The sequence below is a fragment of the Sinohyriopsis cumingii genome, chromosome 11, assembly GCF_028554795.1.
Source record: "Sinohyriopsis cumingii isolate HCF-2022 chromosome 11, ASM2855479v2, whole genome shotgun sequence".
Classification (NCBI taxonomy): domain Eukaryota; kingdom Metazoa; phylum Mollusca; class Bivalvia; order Unionida; family Unionidae; genus Sinohyriopsis; species Sinohyriopsis cumingii.
Genome location: NC_142971.1, coordinates 4,125,963 through 4,140,303, shown reverse-complemented (window position 1 = coordinate 4,140,303; position 14,341 = coordinate 4,125,963). Strand labels below are relative to the sequence as shown.

At 34.6% G+C, this 14,341-nt stretch overlaps 1 protein-coding gene across 1 annotated transcript in view; it reads left to right on the top strand.

Moving 5' to 3' along the window:
• Positions 1-14,341, top strand: part of LOC149787541 (uncharacterized) — a 591,304-nt gene that overhangs the window by 229,120 nt on the left and 347,843 nt on the right. Inside the window, exons 54-56 of the mRNA XM_089975575.1 lie at positions 7,974-8,469; positions 9,330-9,439; positions 10,508-10,666. Of these exons, the coding sequence (XP_089831701.1) occupies positions 7,974-8,469; positions 9,330-9,439; positions 10,508-10,666 (765 nt within the window). The remainder of the gene's footprint in view (positions 1-7,973; positions 8,470-9,329; positions 9,440-10,507; positions 10,667-14,341) is intronic.

Here is a 14,341-nt window from a genome sequence, read left to right as displayed (position 1 = left end):
CTGGTAAAATATTAATTATACCTTAGTCATACAGATGCTCCACCAGTCCAATAGAGACACCACCACTGGTAAAATATTAATTATACCTTAGTCATACAGATGCTCCACCAGTCCAATACAGACACACCACTGGTAAAATATTAATTATACCTTAGTCATACAGATGCTCCACCAGTCCAATAGAGACACCACCACTGGTAAAATATTAATTATACCTTAGTCATACAGATGCTCCACCAGTCCAATACAGACACACCACTGGTAAAATATTAATTATACCTTAGTCATACAGATGCTCCACCAGTCCAATACAGACACACCACTGGTAAAATATTAATTACACCTTAGTCATACAGATGCTCCACCAGTCCAATACAAATGCTGCCACTGGTAAAAAAGATAATAACCATTGCATCTCACATATACAATCTCACATATACAGATGCTTTACCAGTCCATTAGAAACACCCCCACTGGTAAAAAAAAAAATTGCACCTATTTTGATTCTTAGCTTTTATCATTGACTAGGTAGATGTGATGTATTCAGTTTTTTTTATATCAATGTTTTGTCATTGTTTTTCTGAAGCTTGTCATATTTACTGTCAGTTAAGGTTTATAAAAGTGGAACAATTCAGCCATTTTAATTTCTGTAGAAAACTTATGAGGTTTCCCTTTCTCAATGACCTTCATTATTATAGAACAAGTCCTACTAGTACTTCTTATTTCAGTAATGGAGGTAATTTTTTAAAAATGTTATTACAAATATCATTAAATCATGACTGTTCACTTTTTGGGATCCTCATACATCAGTGTTCCTTGGAAGTCATTGTATACCCCCCCCCCCCGAAATACAGGTGTCAAAATCAATGTTGAAATACGTGGACATTTTTGGGTGAGCTCATCCTAAAGGTGTGATTCAGTACAAACCATATTCAATGTTATGTGCTATTATGTCACAATGAAAGCTGCATGCATTGAAAACAATTTGTACTACCCTTTTATTTGTTAAGATTAGAACTGATGTCCTCTATTCCAGACCTAGTTTAGTACCCGGCCACCTATGTAAAGGTTTTTTCATAGCTTTTAAGAAGCAGAACAGTCAACAATCAGGATTGAATAATCTTTGATTAAACTATAGTGGTATGAAATTTTAGAACAACAATTAATATTTAATGTAAGATGAGTAAATGTGCCTGGATGACCATGTTGACATATCTTGATTGTCTAATGTTTACTTTCATTTAAGTCACAAAACCATTCATCTGTTTTATAATCACCAAAAAGGAAATCTTGGTTTCAGGTATTGTGTTGCTGAATTCCTAGAGTGCCATATCTTGATGACCCAAGCATTGTTTCAGTGCAATAAAGACTTAATATCTGGCTCTTACTTTTGCATCACTGCTCTTGGTATAAAAAAGTCACAATTTATGTACTCTTTTTTCAAGAACTGTGAAATATATGCATTAAAACTAACAAAAGTTTAATTTCAAGAAGAGACAAAAATTTGAATGCCAAATGAGTCTTTGCAAAAAAGTTTTAAACTTTAAACTTGAAGCATTAATTATCAGTATTAAAACTGAAATTCCATGAGCCTGAAAATCAAAACTATAATGAGAAATGCAAAAATAATATGCGAGGAATGAGGTAGTTGCATAGTTGACTTTCTCTTTGTACTCTCTATCATGAACAGTGAATCTTCACTAGTGTCCACTGTTATTGAAATGCATTTTAATTGAATGTGTCAACTTTCTGCCTGTGAGACAAGTTTTTATGTGAACTCAGCTAAGAAACTTCGTGATGTACCACCAGAGAAAATCTTTGACTTTTTGAGTGAATGCAATTTATGTAACAAATTTTGACCCTGTATTTTGTCTCCTATGTTTATTTTTTATTTGATACACCTTTTATAGAAATTTTATCAACTTTACCTTTACATTTTATCTCGTAATGCCAGTATTGCATCTTTATGTTTTATCTCGTAATGCCAGTATTGCATCTTTATGTTTTATCTCGTAATGCCAGTATTGCATCTTTATGTTTTATCTCATAATGCCAGTATTGCATCTTTATGTTTTATCTCGTAATGCCAGTATTGCATCTTTGTTTTATCTCGTAATGCCAGTATTGCATCTTTATGTTTTATCTCGTAATGGCAGTATTGCATCTTTGTGTTTTATCTCGTAATGGCAGTATTGCATCTTTATATTTTATCTCATAATGGCAGTATTGCATCTTTATATTTTATCTCGTGATGGCAGTACTGCATCTTTATATTTTATCTCGCAATGGCAGTATTGCAGCTTTATGTTTTATCTCATAATGGCAGTATTGCATCTTTATGTTTGTTTGGACGGGTTTATCCTCCAAGTGTAATGTTTCAATTCTTCATCTTTATATCTTAAAACTAGCCTTTATTGTGCTGACTTGTCATTAACACCATTATATGCATACATAATACTTTGTTATTTCTTCAATTCAGCAAGATCTCACTGAATACAGTTTGCCAGAACTTATGCTATTTACATACAAAGAATAACTATTTCATCAGAAAGCAGCCTTGGCAACTTAGTTATACTTGGTATTGCATGAACTATATCAAACGAAAATGAACAAATTTATTCAGAATTGAGAAAAAGTTATCTTGTCTGTTGTCATGCTGTCATGGCTCTGCCTCTGACAGTGATTTAAAAACATTTTACAGAAAAGACAGTGTCTCTTTCCCTTCTACTAAAATTTTGTAAAATTAAAAAAATACAGTAAACCCCTCATTATAAAAATGTCTATGAGAACCATATGATACATATAATTCTACCACTTATATACATACCATAACATGACCGAACATGATTTTTGACTGCTAAAAACGTAAGATTCAGTATACCTCAGGAGGGGGAAAAAAGTTTTTTGACCACAGCTATAAATGTTTGAAGGATGTAGTGTGTTTAACCCCTGGAAGTTTTGTCGTTTTCGTCTTTAATTATAGTACGAAACACATTTTGAAAGCTATTTCTAAATACATCCTAAAACACCAATTTCCAGGTGATCTTCCAATAACATAATGCCTAGTTGTGTTAGAAACATCATTTTTCATTGGCTATTTGGCTCGCGCATGAGCAGAAGGGTACAATTTTTTTTTTTGTATTATTTTTTTTGTTGTATCAAGACCACTTTTTTTTCCCAATGCTCATCTTGTTCATACCAGATTGCCTCAGATCTGAGACCAAAAAGTCTAAAATCCAGACACAAAATCGGATTCCAACCATGAGCGAATTTTGGTTAGAAAAAAATTTGGGTCCAAAAATAGAGTTTTTTTTTCTCTGTATTTTGTAATGCAACTAGATATTCCAGATTATTTGGTATCATTGTACAGCTACATCTGTCTACCTTTCTATAATACCACCCACTTTAGTGTATCATGCATGACCATGATGCTACAGAGCTTGGCAGTAGGCTACTACCTCCTGCCACATTAACTAGCAAACATTAGCATTAGCAGCCACCATTTCACAGATTACTTAATTGGTTGAGAATAGCTAAAGTGTAAGTCCTTTTTGACCACTGCCATGGGAGAGCCGATTAGGCTAATTTGTATTGGTAAGGTACACTAAGCAGAACAGCCCAATTTGTTAGAGTTAGGCATAGTCATGTGTGTTGAAGAGCAAAAGCTATTACTTGTTTTTACTTTGAATGAGAATGTTTAAACTATCATTATTGAAAATTATTGGCAAGTTTGTGATCAACTGCAATGTTCTTTGAAGTCAGATTGTACTGTACAGATTCAATACAAAGCACAATTATTTCACTAGTCAGAATAATGTACAAGTGTGGTTCATTTTTCAACAGAAAATGTTGAAATGCCACTTTCATTTAGGAAAAGTTGAACCATCTGTAAAATGAACAGAGCCCAGCAAAACTAAATTTCTGCATTCCTGGATGGAGTTTGACTTTGTGAAGCACAGCAGTAAGGGACCTTATTTTATTATATACATACACTGCAAGCACCATTTGACCATTGGTCAGTGCTGGAGTGTATAACATTTTGTTTTAATTCAACAACACCTACCAATATTTGCCACTCCATCACTGCAATCCAGATGTAGAAAGATCATTTTGTAAGATGAGAAAAATTCAACAAGATTTTCAGGAAAGTTTTAACAACAGTACCATCCATTCACAAATGAGTGACAAGATGAACATGAATGACATTTGTATTACCCTCACATTTCCTTCCTGAATTATTGAGAGCAGCAAAAAATGTAGCTATTTAAGAAAATATTCCACTGTCCAATGGATTTTAAAGATAGAAACTTGGTATCTTTGGGAAAAAAATGATTTGATGTCTTGTGTGGTAGTGTTTGCACATGTGTGTGGTGATGCTTTTGGACAAAGCTATAATAAATGTACCAGTTATTTTGGGTTTGTAAGTATATTGAATATTTAAAGGAAAACAGATGTTTTTTTAATTAGATTTGAATTTCCATTAATTTTAAATCAGCTGATATGAGAAGATAACTTATTCTCAGTTAGATATTGTTTTTAGGTCATGCGCACTCATTCCTACCCCTCTTGGACTGCAAAACACTTTTTGAGTCCCCCAAACCATTCAGTACTGTCTGGGAATATGGCAGGTATGCACTTAATGAAATGGGCTTAATGTCCATGCATGTCTTATAACAGGAACCAAGTCATAATGAAATGGGCTTAATGTCCATGTATGTCTTATAACAGGAACCAAGTCATAATGAAATGGGCTTAATGTTCATGTATGTCTTATAACAGGAACCAAGTCATAATGAAATGGGCTTAATGTTCATGTATGTCTTATAACAGGAACCAAGTCATAATGAAATGGGCTTAATGTTCATGCATGTCTTATAACAGGAACCAAGTCATAATGAAATGGGCTTAATGTCCATGCATGTCTTATAACAGGAACCAAATCATAATGAAATGGGCTTAATGTTCATGTATGTCTTATAACAGGAACCAAGTCATAATGAAATGGGCTTAATGTCCATGCATGTCTTATAACAGGAACCAAATCATAATGAAATGGGCTTAATGTCCATGCATGTCTTATAACAGGAACCAAGTCATAATGAAATGGGCTTAATGTCCATGCATGTCTTATAACAGGAACCAAGTCATAATGAAATGGGCTTAATGTTCATGCATGTCTTATAACAGGAACCAAGTTATAATGAAATGGGCTTAATGTTCATGTATGTCTTATAACAGGAACCAAGTTATAATGAAATGGGCTTAATGTTCATGTATGTCTTATAACAGGAACCAAATCATAATGAAATGGGCTTAATGTCCATGCATGTCTTATAACAGGAACCAAGTCATAATGAAATGGGCTTAATGTTCATGCATGTCTTATAACAGGAACCAAATCATAATGAAATGGGCTTAATGTCCATGCATGTCTTATAACAGGAACCAAGTCATAATGAAATGGGCTTAATGTCCATGCATGTCTTATAACAGGAACCAAGTCATAATGAAATGGGCTTAATGTTCATGCATGTCTTATAACAGGAACCAAGTTATAATGAAATGGGCTTAATGTTCATGTATGTCTTATAACAGGAACCAAGTCATAATGAAATGGGCTTAATGTTCATGCATGTCTTATAACAGGAACCAAGTCATAATGAAATGGGCTTAATGTCCATGCATGTCTTATAACAGGAACCAAATCATAATGAAATGGGCTTAATGTCCATGCATGTCTTATAACAGGAACCAAGTCATAATGAAATGGGCTTAATGTCCATGCATGTCTTATAACAGGAACCAAGTCATAATGAAATGGGCTTAATGTTCATGCATGTCTTATAACAGGAACCAAGTTATAATGAAATGGGCTTAATGTTCATGTATGTCTTATAACAGGAACCAAGTTATAATGAAATGGGCTTAATGTTCATGTATGTCTTATAACAGGAACCAAATCATAATGAAATGGGCTTAATGTCCATGCATGTCTTATAACAGGAACCAAGTCATAATGAAATGGGCTTAATGTTCATGCATGTCTTATAACAGGAACCAAATCATAATGAAATGGGCTTAATGTCCATGCATGTCTTATAACAGGAACCAAGTCATAATGAAATGGGCTTAATGTTCATGCATGTCTTATAACAGGAACCAAGTTATAATGAAATGGGCTTAATGTTCATGTATGTCTTATAACAGGAACCAAGTTATAATGAAATGGGCTTAATGTTCATGTATGTCTTATAACAGGAACCAAATCATAATGAAATGGGCTTAATGTCCATGCATGTCTTATAACAGGAACCAAGTCATAATGAAATGGGCTTAATGTTCATGCATGTCTTATAACAGGAACCAAATCATAATGAAATGGGCTTAATGTTCATGTATGTCTTATAACAGGAACCAAGTCATAATGAAATGGGCTTAATGTCCATGCATGTCTTATAACAGGAACCAAGTTATAATGAAATGGGCTTAATGTCCATGCATGTCTTATAACAGGAACCAAGTCATAATGAAATGGGCTTAATGTCCATGCATGTCTTATAACAGGAACCAAGTCATAATGAAATGGGCTTAATGTCCATGCATGTCTTATAACAGGAACCAAATCATAATGAAATGGGCTTAATGTCCATGCATGTCTTATAACAGGAACCAAGTCATAATGAAATGGGCTTAATGTCCATGCATGTCTTATAACAGGAACCAAGTCATAATGAAATGGGCTTAATGTCCATGCATGTCTTATAACAGGAACCAAGTTATAATGAAATGGGCTTAATGTCCATGCATGTCTTATAACAGGAACCAAGTTATAATGAAATGGGCTTAATGTTCATGCATGTCTTATAACAGGAACCAAGTTATAATGAAATGGGCTTAATGTTCATGCATGTCTTATAACAGGAACCAAGTTATAATGAAATGGGCTTAATGTTCATGTATGTCTTATAACAGGAACCAAGTTATAATGAAATGGGCCTTATGTTCATGTATGTCTTATAACAGGAACCAAGTTATAATGAAATGGGCTTAATGTTCATGTATGTCTTATAACAGGAACCAAGTTATAATGAAATGGGCTTAATGTTCATGCATGTCTTATAACAGGAACCAAGTTATAATGAAATGGGCTTAATGTTCATGTATGTCTTATAACAGGAACCAAGTTATAATGAAATGGGCTTAATGTTCATGTATGTCTTATAACAGGAACCAAGTTATAATGAAATGGGCTTAATGTTCATGTATGTCTTATAACAGGAACCAAATCATAATGAAATGGGCTTAATGTCCATGCATGTCTTATAACAGGAACCAAGTTATAATGAAATGGGCTTAATGTTCATGCATGTCTTATAACAGGAACCAAATCATAATGAAATGGGCTTAATGTTCATGCATGTCTTATAACAGGAACCAAGTTATAATGAAATGGGCTTAATGTTCATGTATGTCTTATAACAGGAACCAAATCATAATGAAATGGGCTTAATGTCCATGCATGTCTTATAACAGGAACCAAGTTATAATGAAATGGGCTTAATGTTCATGCATGTCTTATAACAGGAACCAAGTTATAATGAAATGGGCTTAATGTCCATGCATGTCTTATAACAGGAACCAAGTTATAATGAAATGGGCTTAATGTTCATGCATGTCTTATAACAGGAACCAAATCATAATGAAATGGGCTTAATGTCCATGCATGTCTTATAACAGGAACCAAATCATAATGAAATGGGCTTAATGTCCATGCATGTCTTATAACAGGAACCAAGTCATAATGAAGGGCCTTATAGTGTGAGTGCCTAATTAGTGCAAATATTACAAAGGATATTAGAATTTGTCTATAAGTTGTTATTCTTATTTGCATTTTTCAGCCATTAATATAAAGTTGATTATTCCTTAACAAGGGTAAAAAAACCCACATGGTAAATTATGGTGTTCTGTTTTAGGTTGTTGGTGGAGGAGGTGGAGGAGGAAGAATTGCTGTTTATGCCACAAACTCCTATCACTATAGAGGGGAATACAAAACCTATGGAGGAAAGGGATTTTATGAACAGGGTGGATCAGGAACTGTCTTTACCATGGTCCCTAATGGTTCAGGTGGTAACATAACTACTGTCACCATTGACAATAATGGTTACTCTCCCAGAAACCAGTACATCACTAATAAACTTCAAGACAGCATGAGAACCTATATTATAACCTATCATGATGACACAAACAGTACCATGACCTTTGACCATGTCAACATTCTTGGTAAGGGACATTTGGCATTCAGGAACATGACACAGGCACCTGTTCAGATAACCATTCGTAATTTCCATGGAGACAAGACAGGGATGCTGCACACCTCAGTGGATCAGAATATCATTATAGAGGATGGGGATGTTCCATTTCCAGCATCTTTCAGGGTCTATGATGGTTCCAACATTACTCTCCCAGCTGGTAGGCTTTGATGTCAGCTCTGTTTACATAATAACCATGCATTTATATAACTGTTGATACAGGGAATAATTAGAAGGCCATGCAGGGGTGGGGGTTGGGTTAGGGTAAGTTTTAGTAGTTGGATGTATCTAAATATCCAAGAGTTAATCATCAGACAGAAATACTCCACATCCTCTCTGTCTGAGATCTCAAAGATACTCCATTATACTTACACGTATGTAAGACTTATATCAATCAAGAAAGGTTTCCTGTTAGTTGTATTAGGTGTCTTTATAGAGGTCACCAGGCTAAATGGGCTGAAATACCCTTAAGTTTTTATATGTTTCCTAGATAATTATTTATGTTCTGTTAGTCAAGTAATAAACCAGAATTCTATGTGCTTATTGTTATTTTCTTGTTTGATTCTTGTTGACCTTAAAATTACATATATAAACAAAATAAGGAATGTCTAAGGGATCCTAATAAAGAACTTTGAATAAAATGTGATAATTTGAATAGAAACACTAAATATCATTTTGTATATTTACTTATGGTTGGAATAATAATTTTTAATTTTATGATGAAATTTGTCGTTTTTCTCCAAGCAGTAGAAAATGATATTCAGATCAGCAAAGTAATATAAATTATGGCATGTCATCATTTTGAGCAGAAAAATATTTAGTGGGGTTTATTTGTTGGGAGGGTGTGTGTGTTTTGTGTTATGTTTGTTTAGCTTAATATTTTTACTTAACTGAAGTAATAACATCCCAGAATTTACTATAGATTATTATTGTACCATGCAGTAACTTAAGCAGCACTTGTTTTGCACATAAAAAAGTAATGAGGATGGTCTGAGAATGTATTATCTTTTTTCTATTCAGATATCCAGCTCACTGATCTAACTTATAAAACAATCTACATGGATGGCATCATTGATGGTGTTAGAAAACTTTCTGTTGGACGAGGAGTTAACTTCTTTATAGGAAATAAGGTAATTAACAGCCATAGGTTTATACTAGTATGGAAAGGTTTAAACCAGGTAAATACTATTTATATGATAGTTTTGAGTGAGAGTTATTGATTTGTATTAGGTTATAATGTGGTAATTTGTTTCAATCTGGCAATTAGCTTTCATGATTATAACAGGTACTATGTTTGAGTTTCTGGTTTGATCATTAGACCAGATTGCAAGGATTTGTTATTAATTTTTGTAAGAAGAAACATATCCATTCATCCATGCAGATATCCTTTTTAAGAAGTCAAACCTATTCACATTAGCAATGGAATTCAGTAGTATTGGTATCGATTGGTGACCAGGAGCCACGGTTGCTTAGTGGTTTGCATGCAGGACTTGCAACCAGAAGAGTGGGTTTGAATTCCACCCAGACCAGACTGGGTCAGCCTCTCTGATATGTCTCCTAGCAAGTCCCTTTATACCATTTTTCTTGATATGAAATAAAACTCATGTATTGAGGTTCTTTTAAACAATGAAGCAAACAGATTGGTAACTGTGTTATATTTATTGTTTTATGGCCCACAGTTAAATTCTGTTGGCATGATAGACAAAACACAATACCCGTGCTAAAGTCACCTTGGATGAGTAGTCTTTTCCATAGATAACAAAAATAATATCCTGGTACTTGACTTTGTTTTAGATTCCTGTTGCATGGACTTAACATTAGATACCATTGCAGTCACTGGGGTTGTAGTGTTAAGCTTCTTTGTTCATCCATCCATCCATCCATTACACATTGGTTAATGAGTGCAATTTTAGCTGAAGAACACAATTAATGGTGGGGGGGTAAGTATCCTGACCATACTTGCCTACCATTAGGGCATGTGTGTACATGCAGGTGTCATGATGCAAGTCCTTGCACCCAGAGAAAATGACGAACTTAAGCTGGAAAGGCTGGCGTAACGATGTTTGACAGGTAATGATGCTAGTAATGAATAGCAGAGAAAAGTGTGAGATTAATTGCTACTTTTTGTCAGATTTCAAGTTTAATAGAAATCCATAACCTTATAGGCAATCTATTAAATGGATTTTGTTCTGCAACAGGGCCACTACAGGAACCATGATCTACTGCACTTTGGACTGGAGTCTCTTGAGATTTATGCTGATGGTATCCTGTCATCTTCTTATTTGAATGAACACAAACCCTCATTGAGTCTTCAGATAGATAAACTGTTGAGGCTGCACTCTGGAAGCAGAATTGAGGTCAGTTAAACCAGTATTTACATTATTTAACACAGTAACCCCTTGCGACGAGTTAATGTGGAAGGAGGTAGCCGCCTACTGCCGAGCTCGGTAGCGTCATGGTCATGCATGATACACTAAAGTGGGTGGTATTATAGAAAGGTAGACAGATGTAGCTAACACAACTAGGCAGTATGTTATTGAAAGATTATTTGGGATTTGGTGTTTTTGGACGCATTCAGAAATAGCTTTCAAAATATGTTTCCTACTCGAATTTCAGGTGAAAACGACAAAAACCTCGGTTAATGTGTTAATGGGTGCATTTTGATGACATCACTAAATCTGAATATCCCTTGCATATTTAATCACTTGTGCATTAACATTGCACATAAATTAAAAATTTCGCCATTCCTTGACGATTTGTAAAAAAATTAAAAAATCCTTGTTAACGCATTAACGTGCCAGGAGGTAGTAGCCTACTGCCGAGCTCTGTAGCATCATGGCCATTCATGATACACTAAAGTGGGTGGTATTATAGAAAGATAGACAGATGTAGCTCTACAATGATACTAAATAATCTGGAATTTCTAGTTGCACTACAAAATACAGAGGGAAAAACCTCAATTTTTGGAATCGATTTTTTTCTATCCAAAATTGGCCCATGGTTAGAATCCAATTTTGTGTCCAGATCTTAGACTTTTTGGTCTCATATCTAAGTCAAACTGGTATGAACTGCAAACAGACAGATGAACCTTTGCAAGAAATAGGATAAGATGAGCATTTGGAATAAAGAGTGGTCTCGATCCAAAAATAATGGGTCTATTTAGCAACAAAAAAAAAAGAACTGCAACTTTTACCCTTCTGCTCATGTGCGAGCCAAAGAGCCAATGAAAAACAATGTTTCTAACACAACTAGGCAGTATGTTATTGAAAGATAACACCTGGTATTTGGTGTTTTTGGATGCATTCAGAAATAGCTTTCAAAATGTGTTTCCTACTTGAATTTCAGGTGAAAACGACAAAAATCTCCAGGGGTTAATGTGTTATGTTCTTGTAGTATTGACACAATTTGGTTTCATCAGGATGTGTTTGATAATTTGTCAAGCTGTCTGTCCATGCTTGCTAACACAGTTAATTTCTTTTTCAACCAAAAAGTATATATTGGATAATTAGCAGATTATACCTGTACTTTAAAAGTGTATCAGCCATTATCATCTTGGAATCAAGTTCACCTATTGTGCTTACTGTATTTACCGTATATGTTGGGACACCATATTTGTTGGGACACCATAAATTAATTTTAAAAGTAATTTTTTCGTGCATTTTATGTTCTGGGACACATTGTTTTTTTCAAGTTGTAAGTTATGGGACACCCTTTAAATCATTCGAAAATTACATGTCAGAAATTGCACTCCAACTGAAATTTTATTTAAAAAAATATAAAACTGTGTATTTGAGATGAAACTCTTCAATCCATTGCAGCAGCATCTCATCAACACAACCCTTCTCCTGCACACATACGATCTATTCTTTTGGTACATGAATATTTTTTTTAGCTTTCTCATACCGTGAAAAATTGTTAGAAGCAACACACCACCTGAAGCGGAAACTGCACAGACAAAAGTCAGATTTTTTCAAATCTGCACCAGCCTTGCTAATTCTCACACTTATGATGCCCATCTTATCATCAGTCCATCCAGGAATGCGATCAAAGTACACTAGAGTTTTATCCATGTTAATGATCATATTGTCTGCAAAATGATCTGTTTCTCTTTTGGCCTTCACGAATTCATCACGTGATTTTATTTTCTCCAAATCTTCTGGATGATGCTGGGTCATCGATGTTTGCACACGAAGCACTATACTGTGTAACTTTAAAAATTGTTCCATTGTTTCACTTTATTTTCAAAAGTTTCGTGAATAGTGGTGAAAAGGAACCAAAGTTAGCTTCCATATCTCGGCCGTCTTTGTATATTCAAAGCTAAAAAATAAAAAATCGGCACACTTGAAAGAATCCATAGTCGGCTTCTGAGGTCAGCTTGCTTTGCAATAAAATAACCTTTATATTGACATCCTTTTAAAAATAATCAGCTTCCGAGTCCAAAGTCAGCTTTCGACATCGGCTTGCTTTGTAATAAAAATAACCTTTGTCTCTGATGTCCTGTTGGTAAGTTCAAAGAAGAAGTTTTCTGCTGGCTGCCAGTTGTGTTTATTTACCACCAGGGCTTCTATGTGCTTGGCATTTTTTAGTAATAATTAATACAAAGGTGCACAGATGTCTGCAGGTAAATAATAATGATACTTTTGTAACCTGCGCCGGCAAAAAGATTGTCACTTGCACTCAAGTGAATGTGTTTTCAAATAATGATTTTTATTTGCGAGGTACTGTCATACAGTAGACCTGGATATAAATTAACCTTGGCTCTTTTGTACCTAACACCGTGCCATGCATGAATGACAGTTGTCTTCAATATATCGGTTGATTATTTCCCTCTCGTTTGTGAAATCGTTTGCTTCTCTTCTGGCCTTCGCGAATTCATCACATGATTTTATTTTCTCCAAATATTGCTGGATCATAGCCATCTGTGCACAAAGCACAATATTGTGTCACTTTAAAAGTTGTTCCATTGTTTCAATTTATTTTCAAAATTCCCATGAATACAGTTGAAAATGAACCCAAGTTTACTTCCATATCTTGGCAGTCTTTGTATATTCCAAAAAAAAACAAAATCAGTTCGCTTCACAGAATCCATAGTCAGATTCCGATGTCAGCTTGCTTTGCAATAAAATAACCTTTGTATTGATATCCTTTACAAAAAAAAGTAACCAAAGTCAGCTTCTGAGATCAGCTTGCTTTGTAATAAAATATGTCCTGTCGGTTGGTTCAAAGAAGGAGTTAACTGCTTGCTGCCAGTCGTGTTTATTCACCACCATGGCTTCTATGTGCTTGGCATATGTGGTTACAATTAATACAAAGGAGCATTGATGTCCGCGGGCAAATAGTAAGGATAATTTTGTAACCCGAGCTGGTGAAAAAAGATTGTCACTTGCACTCAAGTGAATGTGTTTTCAAATGACAATTTTTATTTGCAAGATACTGTCATACAGTAGACCTGGATATAATTTAATCTTGATTATTTTCCACCCAACACCGTGTCATGTGTGTATGGCATCTTCAAGATATCAGTTGACTATTTCCTTCTTGTTTGCGATTTTGTAGGCTCCAGTTTTCGATCGGATAACATGTTCAAACTTTTGAGCACAACCACACACAATTGTTTCTCAATGTTCATGTCAATGAACAATGTGGTGTGTGGTATCGAACATAATTGATACACACTACAGTATGGAAGCCTATGCCACTTATATGGATTTCATGGAAATACTTTATTCTTTAATGCTCATGTTGAAAAAAGGAATAAATGATAACAACACAAGGTTAGTTTTTTTCTTTTTATTATCAATTAAGGAATTTTTATATCTATTTTATTGCAACGTGCAGTGGGTGGGGGGCAAGCACAAATGCAATACAAATTTATTTCATTTCTTAAGTCTTGGGACATATGACCAAAGTGAAAAATTGTTTCACCATTAAGTTCTGGGACAAGAAAAAAAATAATTATTTTATCGTGGCCCAACATATGTGGTAAATACAGTATTCTTTTGTTCTAACATACTCATCATTTGTGTAGGTTT